Source organism: Crocodylus siamensis, chromosome 5 (assembly GCF_052110815.1).
Source record: "Crocodylus siamensis isolate JL-2025a chromosome 5, ASM5211081v1, whole genome shotgun sequence".
NCBI classification, from domain to species: Eukaryota; Metazoa; Chordata; order Crocodylia; family Crocodylidae; genus Crocodylus; species Crocodylus siamensis.
Window position 1 is genome coordinate 8550171 of NC_143399.1, and position 23647 is coordinate 8573817.

Sequence of the window (23647 nt, forward strand, 5' to 3'; positions counted from 1 at the left end):
GAGGGTTGTGTAAGGGCGCACTGATAAAGATTTTTTGGGGTTGACGCTCGATTGTTAATGAGCCATATCAGCCAATACCAGTCTGATTGCAGATATGCAGCCAAGCAGCTTGGAGAGCAGTGTCTGGCTAGTTACTCTTGGGGGGGGCAGGAAGGGAAGAGGCACGGGGGGCAGATTAAGGCCCCCACAGTGAGGGAGAGGGTGGGGCTGGGGCAGGGGCAGGTGCTGCACAGCCAGGGCAGGACATGGAACGGAGCTGTGAGTACCTCGTCCAGGGTGATTCAGGGAGGCGGTTCCCACTTCTGTGCACACCCCTGGGAGTGGTATGGGGGGCATGTGCCCCCTGGATCTGTGAGGGGTGAGGGCTGGGGCTGGGAGATGGCGCTGGGCTCTCCTGGGGGGTGGGGCTGCTGCACTTAGGATGGGTGGTGGTGGTGCTTAGGGAAGGGTGACTGCCTGGCCTGAGCGCAGCCCTAGCCAACCCCCCTCCCCCCCCCCCCTTGGGAAGAGCCCAGCACTGTCCCTGACCCCAGCCCGCAGCAGCAGCCTGTCCTTGTCCCATGCACAGATCCAAGGGGCACATACCCCCTATGCCTCCCCCCAAGGGTACATGCAGCAGCAGGAGCTCCCCCCTCCCTCTCAGTGCCCCCCCTGGATGAGCTGCTTGCAGCTTTGTCCCATGCCCTGCCCTGACTGGGCAGTGCCTGCCCCTGCCCCTGCCCCAGCCCCACTCCCTCCTTCACTGCGAAGGCCTTGATCTGCCCCTTCCCCAACAGATTTACTGGCTGGATGCTGCTCTCCAAGCTGCTGGGCAGGCCGTGTGCATGCTGCAGCTGTGCACATGCATGTGGCATTTATCAACAACACTATTGGCCATCAGACAAAAAAAGGCTGACTGCTGATTTTCATCGTTTCATAGTAGCTAGGGTCAGGAGGGACCTGAACAGATCATCTAGCCTGACCCCCTGCCACAGGCAGGAATGAATGCTGGGTTCACAAGACCCCAGACAGGTGATCATCCAACTTCCTCTTGAATTTGCCCAAGGTAGGGGCGAGGACCACTTCCCTGGGAAGCTGGTTCCAGATTCTGGCCACCCGAACTGTAAAAAAAATTGCCTTCTGATCTCTAACCCAAACCTATTCTCCATCAGCTTATTACCATTGTTCCTCGTCACCCCAGGTGGTGCTGGGGAGAAAAGGGCTCTACCTATTTGCTGTTGCTCTCCCCAATGAGTTTGTAGGCAGCCACCAGGTCCCCCCTCAGCCTCCTCTTGCTGAGGCTGAACAGGTTCAGGTCCCTCAGTCTCTCCTCATAGGGCCTGTCCTGCTGCATGTCTATTTTCCTTTTATTGGTGCTGACATGATATAGACTGATGTACTGGTGCATCTCTAGGGTTGAGCACTGCTGGGCTAGAGCAGTAGTAATTTTAAGAGAATCTGCAAAGCAGGTAAGTTTAGTGTAATCTATAGATGCAGTAGTACTTTGCAAAACTAGTAGAAATTGGCTATCTTGGGATCAGGGGAGGATTAACCCGTGTGCGTCCCCCCCGCCCCCCCGCATCAGTTTTCGTTAATCTCAGTTGCCATGAGATGAATTCTCTGGGTGGAAGGGGATTCTCCAAAGCTTTAAAGATGCATGCTTTTTCACTTTTTGAGACACCAATTTCCAGTTGTGCAAACTTACTAGTGATTTTTAGTATACTGGATGTTTTGTGGTCTAGTCGTCTTTGCTATAGAAATATTAAAGGTACATTTGCTGTTGACTTAAGTGGAAGTAGTGTTGGGCTTGGTAGATGTGGACATGTTGCTTATTTAGAAGTGTGAAGGCCATGTGAGAGAGAGTATTTTAATTAGTAAGGGTCCAGCGATTGAGGCAGAGAAAGGTTCAGTTAATAGATGCCTATTTTCTTCAGCTGAAGAACCAGGGTTCAAAGCTTGACAGTATTAGGGATGTTAATTAGAGGATTTGCTTCATTAGCTACAGTTGCAACCACAAGCCTATTGTATTTCCTCCAAATATTCTAGTTTTTAATGCTTCCAGGATTAATTCTCACTGGTTGCTTGGATAGTCTTGTTTTTGGTACACGAGTTTATTACCTGGGCCCTGCTTACTCCCATGGTTCTGTTTCTTTCAGTAAATTGATCAGATTGCATCACAATGTTTGAAACCTGGGTAGACACTGTAAATTGCCTCCTACGTAGACCGGTGCTAGGAGCAGTGGGGTGTTGAAGATGTTGCTGCCTGAAAACTAGAAATGAGTCTGTCAGGGAGATGAAGGGGAGAGCTTGCCTACTCTATCCACTGCCCCCAGACTGGTCTAGTAATCTACCACTTCAGCAGTTTTGGTGAGCTGTTGTGGGCTGGGAGAGTTGTGGTGTTGACCCAGCCCACAACAGTTTACCAAAACTCCCTAAATGGCCCCCCTTTAACTGTCCACCTGTCTTGGAGCCCATGTCTAACTCACTAACCTATTCTGCCTCCTGACTAATTTACTGTGTTGGTTTTTTTTTTTTTACATTTTTACATCTGTTTGGGGAAGCGTAAAGTCAGGGAGATTTGATGGGTCAGGCTGCCCGGGCAGCAGTTCAGCAGCAGTGGCAACACTGGCAGCAGCCGCCAGAAGGAACCACTGCTGCTGGGGCTGCCAGGAAGCAAGTCTGGCTGCAGCACTGCCCCTGTCCCATTGCATGCCTGGGGGCGACAGGACTGGCTGCATGTGTCCATTCCCCAGGCTGCCCCCCACACCTGGGCTGGGTGAGGTTGAGGGACCTGTTGCGGGCTGTAGAAAATCTTTTGGTGGGCTGTATTTTGCCTATCCCTGCTCTAAAACTAGGAGTCCTAGGTTTCGGTGAGAAGTCTCCTCAGACTGTCATGACTTGATTGCTATACTGACAGTTGAGTGAAGGTAGACTGATTGTACCTGCCTGTACAAACGGGCTATTTTGAGAGCCTGTTAAAGGCTTTTCTACACAGGTAGGCTGTAATTATGTAAGGTAAGGTATAAATAGTGTTCTGGTTTTACCAGTGTAACTCCCTGTATGGGCTATGGAAGAGGTCTAAGCTAAGGCAACAATCCACTCATTCTAGAGATTTTCATGTGGGGAGTTTGTATTGATATCAATTTAACCATAATAGATTAATTAAACTGGTACAACTGTGAAGCTTCTCCAGTTTTGTCCAAAAAGATGGAACTTGTGGCAAAAGGTGGAGAGTCTTTACTGAGACTGGTAGGAGTGGAAGAGGCATACTGCAAAGCCAGCATTCCTGCCAGTGAATATTCCCAGCCCAGTTAAGCTTATGTCTTGTTTCAGTGGAGTTGTGTACTGGACTCTGTCTCATCCTATGAGTGTTGTGTGTAGCTTGAGGTGCACTTTGTCATCTCCTAGATGAGCTGCAGCCTTACTCTGTGACATTGCCTCCTGTTATGCCAAATGCTCAAACAGCTAGCTGCATTTTATAGCTGCTGCTTTCTTCCTCTTACAGGGAGTAACCACAGTGGGGCAGGCTGATTTTCAACAATTATATATAACTCAAATCAAGAATGCTTTACTCTTCTTCCAAAACTATATTAAGTACTTGATATCGGTACTAATTTCATTTATTAATCCAGCTAATTTGTTTCTCTTTCAGTCGAAGGACAAAATGATGAGAGGGTCCCGCAGAGGCTGTGTGAGACTCAGGGTATGTATTGTTTCATAGTTTTTAACATCATGCCATGATCACTGTAGCCCTTTTGGATAGGGCATGGAACTGGGGTTTTGAGATCTGTGACCTATTCCTGATTCAGCCACTGGGCTGGCAAGTTACTTGACCCTCTCTGTTTCTATATCTGTAAAGTTTCTTGTTCATAAAAGGCAATATCTTGCTTTTATCTTACTGGGATCCTGTGATTATCTTGCTGGGATCCTATGACCCCACCTGACTTCCTGCTCTTCGGGTGTGGGGCTGGATTCAGTGATCTTACAAGGTCCCTTCCAGTCCTAATGTCTATGAATAAAGCACTGCATAAGCAAGTAGGTTTGTGAGGTTGTAGGTGTGTTCTTGTACTGTAAATCACATTTTGGTTTTCACGTCTTATGTTTGTTTTTTTTTAATTGGCTATATGCCCCAACACTTGCTAAGCCTACAAAAAACTGATGCAGGGATGTTTTCTTTCTGATGTGTACTGATGTCTGTAACAGTGCCACTTGATCTACTACCTCTGGTCAGTAACTGTGGTATTAAATGTCTCAAACATCAAGTGCCAGGAACTACTGATTGGCATGAAGAGGAAGAGAAGTAGATGATGGTGAACAAAACCTGATCTTGTGCCAGGAAGCGCAACTGAGGCATTGAGTCTACCAGTGGCCCTGGGGGATATACCAAGGGCTGCTCTAAGTGGGCTGCGTTGCCTAGTTTTGGAGATTTTGTGCACGCCTAGTGGGAGTGAACATGGAGAGTATGCTTCTTGGTTGCAGTCATGTGCACAGAACATGGGTAATGTAGTACACAACTTCTTTCAGCCCTGTTGGTTTTTCTAATTCTAATGTTTTTAAAAGGCATTATGCACTTGAACCTCTGCATCATCAGCCAAAACTTCATTTCTAAAAGTCCTCATTTTGAAATAATACGTGCCTGGAAGAGGAATTCCTTGGAAAAGCCATGTCTGCTAATTCTGTGTCCTTGGGGCAATCATGGAACTGTCAGTGAAGAGACCAGTTGCAGCAAAATTGGTCCCTTTACAGAATATCATTAGTTCACCTCCAAAGAGTGCTAGCAGTTTTTGCTCCAACTCATGAACTTGTAGTATCAGCTGTTCTAAAATAATGTCTTTTATTATGCTTTTTTACCATTTCCCCCCGCCAAGGTCGCTCCTTTTAGAGTTTTCCTGAGTTGCCATATTAAAGCAGTGTATTAACATTTTTCTTTCCCCTTTCTTTGTCAGTCAAACTTCTGTCTTGACAAAAAGCCAGTGCTTCATGATGCCAGAGGAGGGCTTGAGCAAGGGGGAAGGGGTAGTAAATCTGTAGTTGAGTAATGTGAATAAAACCAAATGATTGCTGATGATATTATTTAATTTTTTTTAAATTATGCAAGATTTTTCTCTTTGGTTTTTACTTATTTGATTCTCAGTGAAGTAATTTTGCATTTGTTCCAGACCTTGGGACAAAGTGAAACTAGGTCCAAGTGCAAGGCTCCAGGGGAACCTTGGCGGCAGTCAGCTTGTGGAGTTGGTGTGCTGGAGGGGTGTGTGTGTGTGTGTGTGTTGTCATACTTATTTCAGGCTTTCAACATATTTAGGGTACACATTTTGAACAGGTACATCTGATCCACAAATGAGAGATTAAGGGTTTTGTGTAGTAGGACACTTCGCTAGACTTGTGCCATCCAGAGATTGACCTTGATTCCTACAGTAACGAGATGACGCATCTTCTGTTCCATGGAAGACCTTAGCCTGAGTTCCCTGTCTGATGCTGTCTTTCTCTATGGACAGGGAAATGGCTATGCATCTTCTTGCCTACTCCTCTGGTTCCCAGAGTGTTATGCAAGGTGACACAACCTCATTCAGCTGATCCTGCTGCCTGAGGCGTTTCCAGTCACTGAACCTACTTTTTCTGTCCCCGTTGCAGAGGTTATGGAAAGCAGCTGTGTAGCTGCTGATCACTCAGGACTCCAAGTACCCAATTCCATGTGAACTGGGTACTGCTTGAAAAGTGCCCATGTGGAATGTACGTAAGAATGTAAACTTGGAGGAGAGAAAAAAGATACTTACCATAGCAACCAAAGTTCTTCAAAATGGGTGTTCACGGGTACATTCTGCTGCCCACTTTCTATTGCCTTTTCTCAGAATCCCAGGCAATTTTATTTAAAGAAAAAAAATGGCCTGGAAGAGCCCTAAGGAGGTCATCTAGTTCAGAGGATCACAGAAAAAATAGTCATCTAGTTCAGCCCATTGCTCAAGGGAGACTCATCCCTGTTTAAAGTATCCCAGTCAAGTGTTAGTCTAAACTGGATTTAAGTTTCCAGGGATGGCAATTCCACAATTTCCATAGGCAGTCCAATCTAAATTTCTCGTGTTTTTGTAATTCAGTATTGTTGTTCCTTGCCCTGTACCCTTCAGCTGCAGAGAATAGCCTGTTGCATCCTCCTGATATCAGTTTTCAAATTCCCTAACAGTGGTTAAGAGTTGGGTTCTTCCCCCTTAACCTTCCAGTCTTCTACAGACTCAGTAGTTCCAGTTCTGCTAATCTCTTGCAAGTTGTTTCCTAGACCTCTGATAACTTCTTTGTTGTTGTTTTCCTTTGAGTGCGTTCGGATTTGTCATATGATAAATTTGTCCGCATCTTTCTTTGTAGTGTGATTCCCAAAAACTGGATGCAGTACTCCAGATGAGGCCTCATCAGTGCTGAATAGAGCAGAAGAGTCTATTCCTGTGACTCCTTTTAACACACCCCAGTTGTTTTTGCCTTTTTTGTCAACAATATTATATTGTTCTCCAAATTGTCTGCTCCCTACTCACCTCAGTGTCCTCTCCAAATGTACTAGGGAGTACGTTTGGATCTTCTTCAGATTAACAAAGATGTTACATGGTAACAGACCAGGACAGATCCTTGGAGAACCCCATTTGATATCTCCTTTCAGTTGACATTTGAGCTATTGATGACTAATCTTGGAGCACAGTGATCCAACCAGTTAAGTGGTCCCCTAAAGGAGAATCCATCTAGATTAGGGCTATCCAAATTCTGAGTAGCTGAGGGCACAGGGCAGGAGCAGAAACCGGAGAAGGGATGGAAGCCCAGAAATCCCAGTGGTAGCAGCAGAAGTGGTAGCCAGGTTGGGAGCTCTTGGGTTGGGTTTTAGCCCCTTGGGGGCTGTATGAGATCTGTGGGCCACCAGTTAAACAGCATTCCTGTAAGTCTAAACTGTGCTTCCTTAGCTTGAAGATAATACTGTGGGGGACAGTATCAGAAGCCTCACTAAATTTGAAAGTCCAATTTTATTCACAAGCTCGTCACTTTGACAGATGGAAATTGGTTTGGAAAGCATGACCTGCTCCTGATGCATGCATTTTGAGTAGTTCTTGTCCCCTTGTTATCTTGTAAGTGCTTAGAAACAGGTTCTGGGGCTTTAGCTGAGATGGAAACAAGGAATGGGAAATGTGCACTGTTCTTTATTGACTTTGGTGTAGAGGATGAGTTGGATCAGGATGTGGGCATGCCATCTGGTTACCGCCAGGGCTAAAAGTCTGTAAGCTAACATGCTATGTTGCACGTGAGCCCATAGCAGAAACATGTGCCTGGACAGTGTGCCTAAAGTTCAAGTTAGCAAGGTAAGTATCTTCCCTCTTAAAACCAGATATAAAAAACAAACCCAAGCCTGCCATTGCCCTATTTCCCAACCCAAAGTGATTGTTCCCTTGCAACATCTTTCAAAATCGGAGGGTTGGAAATGTTAGAACAAGTCAAGTAATCTGACTAGCTAATTATCCTAGTACTTCTGCAATATTTCAGATCCATCCAGAGTTGTTTAATCCAATCCAAGGATGGATCTAAGGTTAAATTTGAAACGACACTCCATCTTGGGTGTCATAGGAGGAAAAAAATATTGTATTTAATGTCAACAAACATTCATTCTTTATTGAAGTTGGTAAGAACCATTTGAAAAGCATGCTGTGTATGTACCTTATTCTGAAGACAAAACTCTTTCTGCTGGGCAGTTAAAAGCTCTTGTGCTTTTTATTTCTGCTGTACAGTATTTGAGGCTTGTAAGCTGTATTAGAATCATAAAAAATTAGAGTTGGAAGGGACCTCAGGAGGTCATCTCCTCAAAGTGGGACAATCCCTAACTATATAATTTCAGTTAAGGTTTTGTCTACCCAGGTCTTAAAAACCTTCAAGGATGCAGATTTCACATTTTCTCTGAGTAAACTGTTCCAGTGCTTTACTACCCTCCTAGTAAGGGTTTTTCCCAATACCTAGCTAAGCTTGTCTTGCTGCAGTTTGAGACGGTTGTTCCTTGTCCAGTCATCTGCTGCCAGTGAGAAGAGTCCAGCTCCATCCTCTTTGCAGCCCCCCTTCAGGGAGTTGAAGGCTGCTATTAAGTCCCTCCTTGGTCTTTTTTTCTCTAGACTAAATGTGAGAAGAGACTGAGGGAACTGGGCTTAACTCATGTGCCTCAGCCCTCTAACTGTTTTCACTGTCCTCCACTGGACTCTCTCCAATTTGTCCACACCTTTTCTGCAGCGGGAGGCCCAAAATTGGATGTAGTATATCGAATATGTCCTCACCAGTGCTGAATAGAGGACAATGATCACTTTCCTCGATTTCTGTGGGCTACTAATGCAGCCCAGTATGCCATTGGCCTTCTTGACAACAAGGGTGCATTGTTGGCTCTTACTTGGTTTATTGTCCACTGTAACCCCCAGGTCTTTTCCTGCGGAGCTGCTGCTTTGCCGGTCAGTCCCCAGCCTGTACTGGTGCATGGGATTGTTCCATCCTAAGTACAGGCATTTGCACTTGTCCTAATTGAATGTCATGACATTTCTTCTGATTCAGTCCTTCAGTTGGTCTGAGTCTCTCTGAAGATGCCTCTCAGATTTTCACTTGGGTCTGATGTAAGCAGCACTTCGAAAACTATCTTTCTAACCAGTTTCTATCCTTCTGTTATGCTAGTTGAAGACTTGAAGTTGGTATTCAATCAAGTGTTTAAAAGAGTAATTTGGTTAAAATCATAATAGTAATAGCTAAGAGTCCCAAAGCAGTGTCTCCTTTTGTGCCAAAAGGCTTTCAAAAAGGGAACTTGGCAGCATCCAGCAATGTAGGCCTTTCTTTCTAGGCGTTCAGTGGTTTTGTAAAGACAGGTATGGGATGTATTGTAGAACTCTTGTAGTACAGTTCTTCTTCATGTCTCTCTTCAGCTGTGAGTGACTTAGCGTCTGGGAATAGGGGGACAGGGTTCAAGGAATTTCACACACTGACTATTTAACTAACTTTCTCTGTAGTCAGGCAGTTGGATGAGTTTAGTGAGTCTTAGATGTGGATATTCCTACATTTCTGGTTCTTGCCTCTCACCACTACTGGTGGTATATGAAAGGTGTATACTCTGCTGCTGCTCATGCTGTACTTCCCTTTTAGACAAAGCAATCCAAAATCCAAGCCCTCCTGTGTTGAAATATCATCTCCTAAACATCTAGGTGACTGGATCAGTCATTTCAGGGAAAGGGGTGGGGCAAAGAGAGACCTTTAAACCTCAACCTGTCCTTCAGCAACTAGTTATAAAACCCCGTATTTCATCTACCCCAAATGCCACTACTATCAACTAAACTGGAACACTGACATTAATTAAAGAAAAGAGTTCCCCTACATAGCGCTTTCTAAATACTTAATAAATATTCTCTCTCTTATATTGAACAAAAAAAACTCCATAATCCCACTATAGTTAAAAATAACGCCCCCCCCAAAACAAAAACCCAACCCCCCCCAAGAAACAAGTTTACCACAGTTGATGTTGCTGTGCAACTTCTGCTTCGCTTACTAAAGTATAAATATTTATAAGACACTACCTTACTACGTAAACAACTTGAGAGAGACAAATTTGATAAATAGTGGATTTGGAGACAGAATCCATGCTGAAGGGGTACAGCCAGATCATGTGAACTTTCATGGCCAGGTAACAGAGTAGGAGTCGAGTCCCTAGGTCCATCTTCTATATATAAATAAATAAATATTCTCCAATGACTTGGGTAGAGAGGCTAATTAGACACGTATTTACAGCAGGTGTTAAAGCCTCTAGTAAGTGGGATTCTTTCTAGTTGTGGCATTGCAAGGCAGCCAGTTAACTGTCTGACCAAAATTCATATACACTATGGCTGGCAGATATGGCCAGCTCATTGCTAGCTGATTTGCACTCTTCTTCCTCTTGAACTGTTATTGTGAGGCATCTTGAATGGAACACTTGGTCCCATAAAATAATCCAAGGGTGGATTTGGCTCCACCATCTGAGCTGTTGACTGTTCAGCTTTTATCTCAAATGGTTGCTCTTATGTGTTTATGTTCCTGAGAGCTACACGGTGTAGTAGCAAGCAGTGCTTGTGAACTGTAACTTCAAGACAAGATTTCTGTCGATTTAATTCTAGTGAATGTTTCAGGATTTTGTCTTGCTGTCAAAATAGTAATAATAATGGTAATAAGTAATGTAATAAGTAGCTGGGAACAGTGTTCCAGTTATGCACCACAAATCATTGGTGAAAATTATCTAGTTATGAATAGCTCTCAACTTAGCCAGGGTCACCTAAAAATTACTTTTAGCCTCTGGATGAAATGGTTTTCTAAGGCAGTAAGTGCCAGCTTTCTTGGCAGATGTGCCAAAATTAGCCCTGCACTCTCAGATTGCCACTACAATCTCCTTTCTCTGCACACTCTACTGCTCTGCTTTCTTCCCTGTCTGCTGCTGTCTTGCCTGTTTCCTTCCTGATCCGTCATGTGCCACACAGAGGCTGCACACTTGTCCTACAGGTTGGCCACCCTGTTCTAAGGTATCCTCAATACGCTTTCTCTGTGTACAGTTGCTTGATTACTATTTTGAAGAATGGTGCTCTCTGGTAGCTATCTGGTAAGCCTCTGTATGACTACTGGATGCTGCTATTGCAGATTTTGAGGAGTTGCCATCAATCTCTTGCTCGATTTAATAATGCACTAATACTTGTACTACTCTTGGGTCCCAGGCAAGTTACATTAGAGACCTTCGTACTCAAATTTAATCTGAATGCTCATGGGGGATGGGGTGGTGAAGCTCTTATATTCCAGCCATGATGTTAGTACTGTATTTGTAACTGCTTTGTCTTGGGGGTTCAGCACCCAAGTCATTCCATCAGAGGTACTCTTTCTTTGCAAGGGTGAACTTTAGACTGTTTAGCATCATGGTGCTCAACCTTCAGTTCCTCAGGCCAGGTGAAGGGCTGGCATGCTGGGTCAGTCAGTGGATGTGGCAGTGGCAGTTCAGCCCAGCCCCACACATGGGTCAGTCTTGCATACCAAATCTGGCTTGATCCTGCATATTTCACCTGACTGTGGAAGGACATGTTCTTGTGCTCAGGGCCACATCACCCAGCCTGCAGGGTTCCCTTGGTCCAGAAATTTGGCAGCAGAAGAGCAGTAATTAGTGTTGCTTCCACTCCCCCTGCTTCCAAATTTCTGGACCTGTGGAGAGACCCACAGCCTGGATAATGTGGTCTTACGGTATGGGCTGGAGGTTGAGCACTCCTGGCTTAGCATGTTAAGCAGAGATGAGATGTGGAGGCTTTGCCCTTTCCCTCTAGCTTTTTGTTCCCTTTTAGCCCATTATCTAGCATCTCTTCTCTTCCTTCAAAACAGCATCACTTCTCTGTCCTTTTTAAAATTCCAGGGTAGCTAGCATTGACTATAGGTATGGCTCAAAGGAGATGCAAAGTTATAAGAAAGAAAGGCTTCTGAGATCTGGATGTTACCGCAGGGGGATGGATTCTGCAGAATGAGGCTTGGAAGGCAGGTGCAAGTTTAGCTGCTAGACGGTTGCAAGCTAGGAAACGGTACATCACTATGACATTAACCACTTTGCCTTGATCCTCCTCTAAAGTGACTGCTATTTAAGGGCAGCTTCAGGATTTGACTCTTGAATGGACCATTTACCGGCTTAGTTCAGGCTGAATAGCAATGGTTTGGCTCTTCTTGCACTGCAGTTGGTTGTGTGGTGTTTGCCCTAAGCTGAAGGCATAGATTTGTTCCAAAGATTACTCGCAAAGTAGGTGCTTGAGGATTGTAACTTCATGGCTTTGGAGCTTGAGGGGAGATTTCAGACCTCGGATAGGTACTCATACCTTTCACTGACTTAATTTGGGCTGTAAGGTTACTGGCTGGTTATGCTCCCATTTGTTGGGAGGTTGATTTTTGTTTGCTTGCTTTCTTTCTCTTTAAACCTTATTCTTGGATTTGCTGTTATTGTGGAAACTTGAGTTTGTCAGGCTATCACCAGCCCATTGTATATGAATGAGTTAGAGGTGTGTGTGATGAATGGTCTCTGCATAGTGACTGCTAAATGCTCCAGTGACGGTAGATCAATTTCCAACTTCATTTGCTTATTCTATAATTTTAAAACGGCTAAGTGGCTTGTACAACCCAAGTTCTGCCCTTGAAGTGACTTGCACTGTTTGGGCTGTGCCTTTTTAAAAAAAAAAAAGTCTGTAGCAGTGTTTGTCTTCTCACTCAGGATATTGGTAAAAGGTAACTACATAAAATCATGTGTGTGAGTTGGAAGGAAAAGCATGATAAGCTTGTTTTAGTTGAATTTTTCTGCACAAAAAATTCTCTTTTGTGTTAAAGATGCAGACAGGGTTTGTTTCCAGGGTTGCTAGAAGTGCATATATTGAATACTAGGGAGAGAAATGAAGTACTGATCAGAATGGATAGAAAAGGAAATCTGAGCTGTAATTTTAAGTGAAGGGGCATGTAAAAAAAAGATTGCTCCAAATACAAATTTCAGAGGAGATGGTGCTCTCATCTACTGCAGTATAAGTAGAAAGTAAGGGTAAAGGACAGTGTTAATCCATGATCCTTTGAGGAAGGAGAATGAAGGTTGGAGTAGATCTGTAGCTATTTTGTCGTCTTGTGCACTGCGTAGGTCCCACTACTCGGAGCACCAAGGCAGTGGTTCAGTCAGGCTGATGAGAGACCTCCTCAGGGGTGCCATGATGTAGGTGATATGGTTTCCATGGCAGCCAGGTATGTGTACACTCCTGTATTAACCTCTGATGCCAATCCCCTATCCTTCCTCTCCCCCTTACCCCCCATGCTCCTGCTGGGAGTAGATGTACGTGGGACAGTTTCACCTGCAGGCTGTGCAGCAGGTGTGCATGGCACTTTACCTATTGGCAGCATCACCCAGTTGAGAACCACTGAGGTAAATTGAGCCAGCACAGTGGTGGTTCTCAGCCAGGGATGCTGCCACATGCCAAGTGGTAAAGGGCTGAACCACTGCACTAGGGAAATCTCCCTTTGTGTGGGTGGGTATATGTATGTGCATAGAGATGCAAGTAGTTGAATACATTGTAAATGGCTGAACAGGGAATTCCAGAAAAAAATGGGGGCAAAGAGATTTACAGGCAGTGGAAGCAGGGGGCAGCCACCAAGGAAGAATATAGCTCCCTGGCGCACTATTGCAGGGAATCAGTTAGGCAGGACAGGGTAGGACTGGAGTTTAGGCTGCCTACAACTATCAAGGACAATAAAAAGTCCCTCTACAGATGCATAGCAAGCAAAAGGAAGGCACAGAGTAGCATAGGGCCCCTGCAGGACAAATCAGGGCAGTTGGTGACAGACAAAGGGAAAAAAGCGGAGCTATTCAATGAGTTCTTCACTTCAGTATTCTTAAGTAGTGGTCAAGACAATTTGCCCAACTTGAACATAGATGTTTGGGAGGCACTAGACCGCCAGCAGTTAGTGCTGACTTAGTTAAGGAGCACTTGGAGGGGCTGGATGGGTACAAGTCAGGAGGCCCGGATGATCTCCATCCACGGGTGCTGAAGGAGTTGGCCAGTGCTGTAGCTGAGCCGCTGGCACAGCTGTTTGAACACTTATGGTACTTTGGCGAGGTTCCCGAGGACTGGAAAAGGACCAACATGGTGCCCATTTCTAAGAAGGGGAGGAGGGATGAGCCGGGTAACTTGAGGCCAGTCAGTCTTACCTCTATCCTCGGGAAAACACTGGAAAAAATCATTAAAGAGCACATTTGTGAAGGCCCAACAGGGGAAATGATGCTGAGGGGAAACCCAGCACGGGTTTGTCATGGGTAGATCCTACCTGATGAACCTCATAGCCTTTTATGACCAGGTCACACACTGCCTAGACACAGGAGCCAAGGCTGAGGTCATCTCGCTGGACTTTAAGAAGGCCTTTGACACAGTTTCACATCCTGTTCTCATAAGGAAGCTAGCAAGCTGTGGAATGGATGCCTACACAGGCAGGTGGGCGGCCAACTGGTTTAGGGACTGCACCCAGAGAATGGTGGTAGACAGGTCCTTTTCAGCCCGGAAGGAGGTGGGCAGTGGGGTCCTGCAGGGTTCGGTCCTTGGGTCGGTGCTATTTAATATCTTCATCAGCAATTTGGACAAGGGTGTGGAGACCACCCTGTCAAAGTTTGCGGATGACACCAAGTTATGGGGCAGAGTTAATACACCAGAGGGCAGGGAGCGGATACAGTCTGATCTGGACAGGTTGGATCAATGGGCAGAATGCAACAGGATGCAATTTAACAAAGACAAATGCAAGGTACTCCACCTAGGGAGGAGGAATCCCCAGCACACCTATAGGTTGGGGGATGACCTCCTCAGCAGCACAGCAGCTGAAAGGGATCTTGGAGTCATCGCTGAGTCCAGGATGAACATGAGCTGGCAGTGTAACAAAGCCAGTCGCACCTTGTGCTTTAAGCAGGTGTATGACCAACAGATCGAGGGAGGTGATGCTTCCCCTCTGTGCGGCATTGGTCTGGCCGCAGTTGGAGTACCATGTCCAGTTTTGGGGCACCGCACTTCAAGAGGATGTGGACAATCTGGAGCAGGTTCAAAGGAGGGCCATGTGCATGATTAGTGGCCTCTGTGAAAGACCCTATGAGGGGAGGTTGAGGGATCTGGATCTCTTCAGCCTTCATAAGAGATGGATGAGGTGTGACCTTGTAGCTGCCTATAAATTTATCAAGGGAGGACAACAGAGAATTGGAGCTGTCCTGATAAATAGGGTAGCTTTAGGAATAACGGGTGCAAACTAATGGAGAGTAGATTCAGGTTAGACATTAGGAAGAAATTTTTCACAGTAAGGGTGGCCAGAATCTGGAATGGGCTGCCAAGGGAGGTGGCACTCTCGCCTAACTTGGAGGTCTTCAAGAGGAGGCTAGATAGACACCTGGCCGGGGTCATGTGACCTCGGCACTCTTTCCTGCCTGGGGCATGGGGTTGGGCATGATGATCTTTTGTGGTCCCTTCTGACTCTACAATCTATGAATCTATGAAAATGTCTTTCTGTTTTGCTAATGAATGGCTAGGATCAAATTGGAAGAGGCAAAGTTAACTGATTGTACCGTCTAATGGTAAAGACTGAGGACCAGAATTTAAGTTGTTAGTCTGCTTACTTTTTAAAACATTTTTAATGCGTCATAACCAGGGATCCTGTTTTCTTCTGATTTTTTTTAAAAAATTGCAAATTCTCTGATTTTGAAGACCCAAAAATACATGATTAAAATGAAAGGCTACTCACTACTTTTCCCCGCTCCCCTCAGGCCCCAGTCCCCCCCCATCCCTGCCAGGGGGGCTGCCAGGGCCAGGGACCCAGGTCCACAGCGCCCTGCCCTTGGCAGAGGCAGCGGCTGCTGCAGTGGAGTGGAGCCCGGCTCTCCCACCCTGCCCCCTGCCTGCTGCAGGCTTGAGTGGGGGGTAGGGCTGGCTCCCCACTGCTGTGTGCACTTCTGGGATGGCAGGGGAGACCTGTGACCCCCAGATCTGTGCACAGGGCAGGGATGGGCATGGGCTGCCCGCTGTGGGCTTAAGCTCCCGCCCTGCTGCCTTCCCCTGGAGCCTCTGCAGCCTGGCGGGTGCAGTGCGGCGCAGCAGGGAATACCGGAGCCTCACAGGAAAGCTGCTGCTTCCTGTGAGCTCCACGCTGCCCCAGCAACACGTCTCCTGCCCACGGGACTGCAGCGAGGGGCACGATCCTGCTGCTGCGTGCGCAGGGGATGCATTGCCAGGGCAGTGCAGAGCTCGCAGCAGCAAGGAAATCCCTGTGTAGCCCCACTGTGCCCTTCATCGTTGGGTCACACCTGCTGGGCTGTGGAAGGTAGCAGGGTGGGAGCCTGTGCCTGCACCCACCCCCGCCCTGTGCACAGGGGAAAAAGTAGTGAGTAGCCTGTGCACAGATCTGGGGGGGCACAGGTCCCCCCTGCCTCCTAGGAGTGCACGCAGCAGTGGGGAGCTTCCCCCCACAACCCCACCTCACTCCCTGCCGGGTCCCAAGCCCCATGCACTGCCAGGCTGGACAGCAGCCCCAACCCTGCCCAACTTCCTCCCTCCTTCCCTAAGGGGGCTTCAGTTCCTTGCCCCCCCCCCCGCACACACACATTTGCCCATGGAGTTGTTCTCCAGGTTGCCAGGGGCCATGTGCATATACCTGGTGCCACCTGCCTGCTTCCTCCCAGCCTCTTTGTTGGCTGGAGGCCTGCCAGCCTGCAGAGAGCTCTTTGCAAAAGTGCAAAATCTGTGGGTTTCTCTGCTAAAATGAGAAATTCGCATTTTGCTCCGGTAAAAGGGGGAATCCATGTTTTTCTCTGTTTTTCTGTGGGAAATGGAAAACCTGGATCCCTGACTATAACAAGTGCTGCTGATGTATTGTTTCTCGGTTTGCTTTTAAAGCATTGCAGTACAAAATGGAACAGGGCTTGTTTTGTTGTGCATTGCAAACTATCAGAAGAGCAAAAATATGTACAGTATATACTTATTCAGAAAAATCCTGACTCCTTTTTGTATATTAAAAACAATTGCGTTTCTGGATTGAAGTACGGGGGTGTTAATGTTCGGCTTGATTCCTCTAGTTGAGATGGCAAATATTTTCTTTTACATTTTTGTCCTCTTGTTTAGAATATCTGATTTGCTTCTAACTTGTCAGTGTGTTTTACATTCTGGTCGTGTAGTGATAGAGTGGATGCTGCTGATGTCACTGTTTGCCTTATCAGGATTTTTCCTCTTTGTTTCACAGGGAGCTGTGATTGGTATAGACGATGAGGACGACAGCACCTTCACAATAACTGTTGATCAGAAAACCTTCCATTTCCAGGGTAAGCTGAAAGAAGAGGTTCTTTTATTCTTATAATTGATCTGCCTGCTGATAGCTATATTGTTTTGTTGTTTGGATGAAATGAAAAAAATGGCAATTGAACTGCCTGAGTGAGCACTCGGGGAACATTCTGGATCCAGGGGTGCTGCAGGTTAGGCAAGGATTTAAATCTGCAGTGGAAACATATGTGCTAGAAAAGACTGTAGCTTTGGCAGGATCTGACAATTAAAAATTTAAAGGATAAATCAGTCAAGGGGGAGAGAATAATGGGTTTCTGCTGATGGGTTGTTTTGGCAAAACCGTTGCTGATCTTCATTGTCAAGATGTGCCTTCCTGCATGGAGGGAGTCGTCAGACCGGTGTGGGAGGTTGCAGTTTGTGTTAATGTAGAACTTGAAACTCCATTGTGAGGAGAGTAGAGAGAAAATTTGACTTACAGGTGGCGCTTTGCTTCAAGATCTACAAGTTTGCTTTCATTTCATCTGCATTTCTGTGTTTTGTCTGCCAGTCACCATTTCTCTGCTATTATCGCTTTATTCACATTTACTAACTTCAATGCCATCTGCTACTGCTATGTTTCGTCATTGCATGCTATGGTTCACCGGTAGAAAGGGTAAGGTACTGTATAATCATTCTTATTGCTGCTACAGAACCCCTTATTTTTAACTGCAACATTTGGTAAATATTGTAATATTTTCTCTCTTCTGACATAAGACTGAAATTGCAGTCTTGTCTGTCTGGTAGACTGTTCTTCAACTAAATGCCTGTTTGTTTGTCCTTTCTCTTGTTCTGCTATTTCTCTAAAATAGTGAGTTAAGAATTTTATAATCTCCTATAGAGCTGAAATTTGTATATGAATCTCTCAGGGGAGGGCGAGAGAGGTGAACATTAATTTGGTAATATTCCAGTTAGTACAAATTGTAAATTTACAGTACTAAAGCATTTATTGTGCTATGTACATTTTTTGCAGATTAATGATTGATTTGGGTTTGCTAGCGCATATTTTGTTAAAGTAGAACGCTTGCGTATTTCCATTACATCTCTAACGATGCACATTAATCATACACCATATTATCACTGATATGTGTATTTCCTATGCTACAGTACCTCCTAAATAATGAGAAGTACTTTGGCTTCCCACTGCATTAAGCCTCATAAATGTTGCTTTAAAATGCTGTGCTGACTGCAACACTTAACTCCTCTGTTCTCAAGGATGACTGATAAAATGCAAGGGTAAGCTAATAGCTAGTGCGGAAAACTGTGTGTCAGTATTCTGGCAGTCTTTCAATGTTATGAAGCTAAATACTAATGTATGAGAGCTTGATGCAGGTAAAAACAGAAATCTGGAATTCTCTCATCTGCAGTTACTAAGGGAACACCTCTTCAGCGTTTCCCTCATCTGCAGTAGTCCTTCCCTGTGGAAGGGGAACAAACCCCTTGAGAGAGCCATTATTGCTTGATAGAAATATTGTTGTCGTGAATATTCCTTCAAGTATAAACACTCTCCTCCATGCACTAATTTTGTCATTCATATCTGTGCTGTAGAATCGTAATGTCTTGACGTGCACATTGATTTATATTATGTATTTACATTTAGTTCAGGATTTGTATCCAGTACAGTGTTTTCTATATTGAAATTACTTCTATGCTTGTTTTAGTTTTGTGAAGATAGTAATATGGTGAAATTTACTGACTAGGCTGATGTAAGAGAAAATAACAGTGTATAGTTGAGATCTAAGTGCTGTGAGGTTAAAGAGTAAAACACAATCAACCTTACAGAAATAACTTAATTTTTTTAATGTTCCCTAAAGAGGTGCAATGTGAAGAGGATGTGTGTGTATATACATGTCTTTATATAATAAATTAAATATTTGGGTATTTAAAGATGTTTATTTTTATTGGGAAAAGTTTAAGGAAGATTGCATCACTTACGAGTTGTGAAGCCATTATAATTATTCAGGTTTCTCTAAATGAGTTCTGAAAATTTTTATAATACCATATTTTTTTAAGCATGCTCACATGATACAGAAGAAATCTGTGCTATATAAGAGGCGGTATTTATGTTGGCCATCTAAAAATTGCATGCTAGAGAAGATTACTTCAAAAACTACTTGGTTTTCATTTAGGCAAAAAAAAAATTATCCCTGGAATCAGGAGGAGGAGGAAAGAGCAAAGTAGTGGTTTCAGTATATTAACGTGTACCATTTCTACCCCCCTGCCCCCTTTTCCCCCCCAAAATTGTAAGTGTTAATTTCAAAGCCTGATAACCCAGATCTCATTAGGGAGTCTCTCTTTCATAGTGGGATGAAGCTCTTCGCTTAGGTACTGAGTTAACAGACCTTACGCTGGTGATGGAATGCAATTCCTGTGGACAAAAGGAAGAAACCTTTTTTTTCCCTCTCCTTGTCTAGACTGGCTTTCTCATATGGTTAGGTACAGACATTCAAAACGCCTGAGGTGAAATCGATCTGTTGTATGGTTTTCTGTAGTTTAGCTGGGAAACAAACACACATTTGCCCTTTGGTGGAGTGCCAAATCTTAGACTGGGTTCCACCATTTTAAACCAGTCTGTGTGCCAAACTTCTGTTCTGTTACTGGTATAGTGATTGCATACTGGTCTTATAGCAGTAAAAGTGCAAGTGAGGCAAGCAGAAGTGCATGATTTAATTGCAGAGCCTTATGATCCATTATATATGGCATTCCCTCTCACACCATTTCCTCTCTGCTGGGCCATGGAGGCAGCTCCCCAGAATAGCTGTGGCTAGGCTGCAGCCCTGCATCCTACTGTGGGTGCAGAAATCTGGAGGGGCATGTGTGCCCCAAGCTCTCCTGCTGCATCACCTGTACCCACCCCTGTCCTTGCCTTGTTGCCTGTGCTCTGTCCCCACCCCCACAATAGACTTACATGGAGGGAGCTGCAGGAGCCCTACCACCCTGCCTGGTTGCCATGTGCATGTGTGCACGTGCACGTAGCATCCCACTTTGCCCAGCCCCTTGCAGGCTGGAACTCGGCCGGACTGCAAGGGCAGACCTGCGACTTCCCAGGCTTTTCTCCTTTCAAGTAGAATATTCACATTTCTTTCTGTGGCAAATGGAAAACCTGGATCCCTGATCATTACTCATTTGGTATAAAGCAGGGGTGGGCAATTATTTGGGCCCAGGGGCTACATAGGGAGTTTTGATGAGTTATCATGGGCTGGGTCAGCACCCCGCTGCTGCAACAACTTGCCAAAACTTCTGGCCAAGTGGGTGGAAGGCACAGTAGCTGGAGCTGAAGGGACATGAGCTGCATTGCTGAAGTTTCCTTTCCACCTGGAGCAGTGCAGCAGGAACAGGAGGAGAGGAGCTGCTGCTGGAGGCAAGGATAGCAGAGCGGCACCTGGGAGCAGCCCTGCCAGTAAGCTGTGCATGGTGGCCCACACCAGGCATGGGCTGGAGCACAGTACAGGCTGCCCCAGGTGGGGCTGTGCCCCATGCAGAGCACTGCGGGGGCGGCTGTGGGCCAGATGCAGTTGGCAGGCACCCCCTGTGGGCCAGATCTAATCAGTTGGTGGGCTGCATCTGGCCTGCGGGCTGTATATTGCCCACCCCGGTATAAAGGAATAAAATGAACTGAATAAATGTTTTGTGAAAGCATAAGTGGTTTGACATTCTCCCCGCCCCCCAAGTGGCTTTGACATTGGGAAGGCACTTACCAGATTAGTTTGCTCTCTAGTGTGCCAAAAACCATTTTTTTCCTTTTCTGAAATCATAGGATAATAGGGAAGTAGGGCTGGAAGGGACCTCATAAAGTCATATAGTCCAGATCCCTGCTCATGGTGGGATCATCCCTGACTAACCCATCCCAATCAAGTGTCTGTCTAACCTGCTTTCGAAAACTTCTAGAGACAGAGATTCCACAACTTCTCTAGGTAGCCTATTCCAATGCCTGACCGCTCTCATAGCTGTTTCTAGTCCTTCCCCCTGTGGCCACTGATAAAAGCCCATCTCCATCCTCTCTAGGTATTTGAAGACTCTTATCAAATCCCTGCCTACTGCAATTCAGTTTTCTCTTCTCCAGGCTAAAGATTCTTTCAATCTTTCCTTATAAGCAGGGATCTGGATTTTCCGATTCCCATTGAAAATGGAGAAAACCATGGATTTCCAACTTTTATCAGAGAAAACGTGGATTTTACCTTTTAGCAGAGAAACTCACAGATTACCTGCTTTTGCAAAGAGCTCTGCAAGCAGGCACAGTTCCAGCCTGCAAGAGCTGATTGCAAAAGGGGTGGGAAGCACCCAACCCTGCCTGGAGGGCGAAGGAGAAGGGGAAAGGGCAGGGCCTGAGGCTTTTTATCAGTCTCAAGGCTCAGTTCAGTCTCACCTATACTTACAAGCTTCAGGATCAAACAGTAAGTGGGGGTTGCTGGGTAGAGCTGTAGGGGAAGCTGGCTGGGGGCTGAGGGAGCGGGGAGGTGTTGTGGGGAAGCCTTGGAGTGCCCAGCCAGCTGCACTTGAACATCGAGCAGTGCTATCAGCCTGACCAGGCTCGGTGCCTCCCCATGCAGCTTCTTTTAAAGGCCGATAGCGCCAGTCACGGTCCATGTGCATCCAGTTGGGCACTCTGGTGGAGAGCGGGGAGGTGTTCAGGAAAGCCCTGGAGTGACTACCACCCTGCCCACTGCTATCACACCCAGTACCGCTTGCCTGCACGGGGACAGCTCTGCAGCTGTGCTTGCCTGTGGAGCTGTGGGGCATGGCAGTGGTGGGTGGGGTGGTAGCGGTAGCTGCTTCGTGCAAGCTGCCCCTTACTCCCCTCCCACTAGGCAGCATGTGTGCAGCCCGCAGAGTGGCACGACTGCCCTTGCTTCCCCCCACTCCTGGGAACAGGCACAGACACACACTCCCCCCACCCATTTTCTATCTGCCCCCCCCGCCCCTTCCCCCCATATACATTTACCTGTTGGTGTGTGTCTATGTGTCTTATCTGCATGTGAGGGGCAACAGCAGGGCTGGGAATGCTGTGGTGGGGAAGTGAGGGGAACTGGCAGGGTCAGGGAAGCTCTGGGGGGGCTTTTATTTTAATCATGGATTTTGGAGTTTTTATCAGAGAATTTGCAATTTTTTTTATCAAGGAGAACCAGGATCCCTGCTTATAAAGGAGGCCCCTAATCATCTTTGCTGCCCTTTGCTAGACTTTTCAAACTTTTTTATACATTTTTTATTTTGTTGAAGTTCAGGGCCCAAAACTGGACAGAGTACTCCAGATGAGGCCTCACCAGTGCTAAATAGAGCAGGAGAATCACTTCCCTTGATTTGCAAGCGACACTCCTCCAGCCCAGGGTTCTACTGGCTTTTTTAGTAAGAGCACACTGGCTCATTCAGCTGATGATCCACCATCACCTCCAGGTTGTAGTAAGTCTATTTTTGGGGGGGTTTATTTGTGGGGGGGGCAGTAAGTAATTTCTAATCTCCCCAGTAGTACTTATTTGGCCCCCCAACACGGGTTGTTTTTTAAGGGTCTGGTCCAAAGACTGTAGAAGAAAATTGGAAAGAATCTCATGACACTCCATTTGGTTTCTTTTCAGACTAGCTCTGTAAAAAGGTAACATATTGAGAGATCGTGGTAGAAGCTGAACTAGTAGGGCTGCCAGTGCTGCTGTTTACTACATCTTGGTCTTGGGAAGCTTTCCCACCCTGCCCCGGTAGTCTAAATGTTCCCTCTCCTAATTGTAATTCATTTGTTTCATATTGTACAACACTTTCCCACTTTAAGTATTCACACCATTCAGTTATTTGTAAAAACTTTGCTCTGACTACCATACCTTTTCTGGTGTTACCTTTGGCCAAGCTGTGTATACAAGACAATCACTTGGAAGATTTGTTCTTCAAACCGCCATGTTACTTGGTTGTTTTTGGTTTTAAATGCCTTCTAGAATGTCAGTGTTTTTTGGGAAGAAAAAGCAAAAACAGAACACGGCATTCAAGGTATGTTCTAGCCAGAGCAGTGCCGCCTCCTTGAAATATGACTTGTGACTGCAGGCTACAGACATCATTGGTTTATTGGACTTTTTTCTGTTTTTCCTGACATACCACCCTTGATACAGCTTTTATGTTAAGTATTTGTATTGTGGATTGTAACGACCTGGTGAGGGGGTTGCGGGTGCTCGACACCTGGGTGACAGCGATCTTTGCCTGCTGGAATTCACCATCCAGCGCAAGGTGGCAAAGGCCTGCAGCCCAGGCAGCAGCCCATGAATTCAGGAGGGCAGACTTCAGTGAGCTAAGAAGAATAGTCGGGGAAGCACTGAGGTCCCGGAGGGGAGGGGAGTCAGGTGTCCAAGAAGAGTAGTTGCTCCTTAAGGAGACAATCCTCCAAGCCCAAAGGGAGGTAATCCCAACACAGATCAAAGGGAGCAGGAGGGCGCAAAAGTCCCCATGGCTCACCAAAAGCATCCGGGAATGTCTCCTTGCCAAAAGGGAGGCGCACACCCAATGGAAGGGAGGGGCCATCACTAGGGAGGATTACACTGCGGTTGCTTGGGGATGCAGGGGGGCAGTCAGGAAGGCCAAGGCGGAGATAGGACTGGGACTAGCTTCCCGGATCAAGGACAAGAAGTCCTTTTTTAAATACATAGGGGGGAAAAAGAAGGTACCGGGTAACGTGGGGCCCCTGCAAGACACGCTAGGAAATCTAGTAGTCACACCAGACAACAAAGCTAACCTATTTAACGACTTCTTTGCCTCCATTTTCCTGAGCAGGAACCAGATCAACCCACCCACCAAGGCCCCGTCAGGGCCCAGGGGAGGTGCACCTGGGCCAAGGGTCAGGGAGGATC

The 23647-nt window shown here is 46.1% G+C and overlaps 1 protein-coding gene across 5 annotated transcripts in view; it reads left to right on the plus strand.

The window, feature by feature from the left end:
- Nucleotides 1-23647, plus strand: part of OSBPL9 (oxysterol binding protein like 9) — a 96026-nt gene that overhangs the window by 12974 nt on the left and 59405 nt on the right. For all 5 annotated transcript variants that reach the window (XM_090048928.1, XM_090048926.1, XM_090048927.1 and 2 more), the window contains exons 2-3: nucleotides 3632-3682; nucleotides 16753-16831. In XM_090048928.1, coding sequence (XP_089905054.1) covers nucleotides 3632-3682; nucleotides 16753-16831 — 130 coding nt within the window. The remainder of the gene's footprint in view (nucleotides 1-3631; nucleotides 3683-16752; nucleotides 16832-23647) is intronic.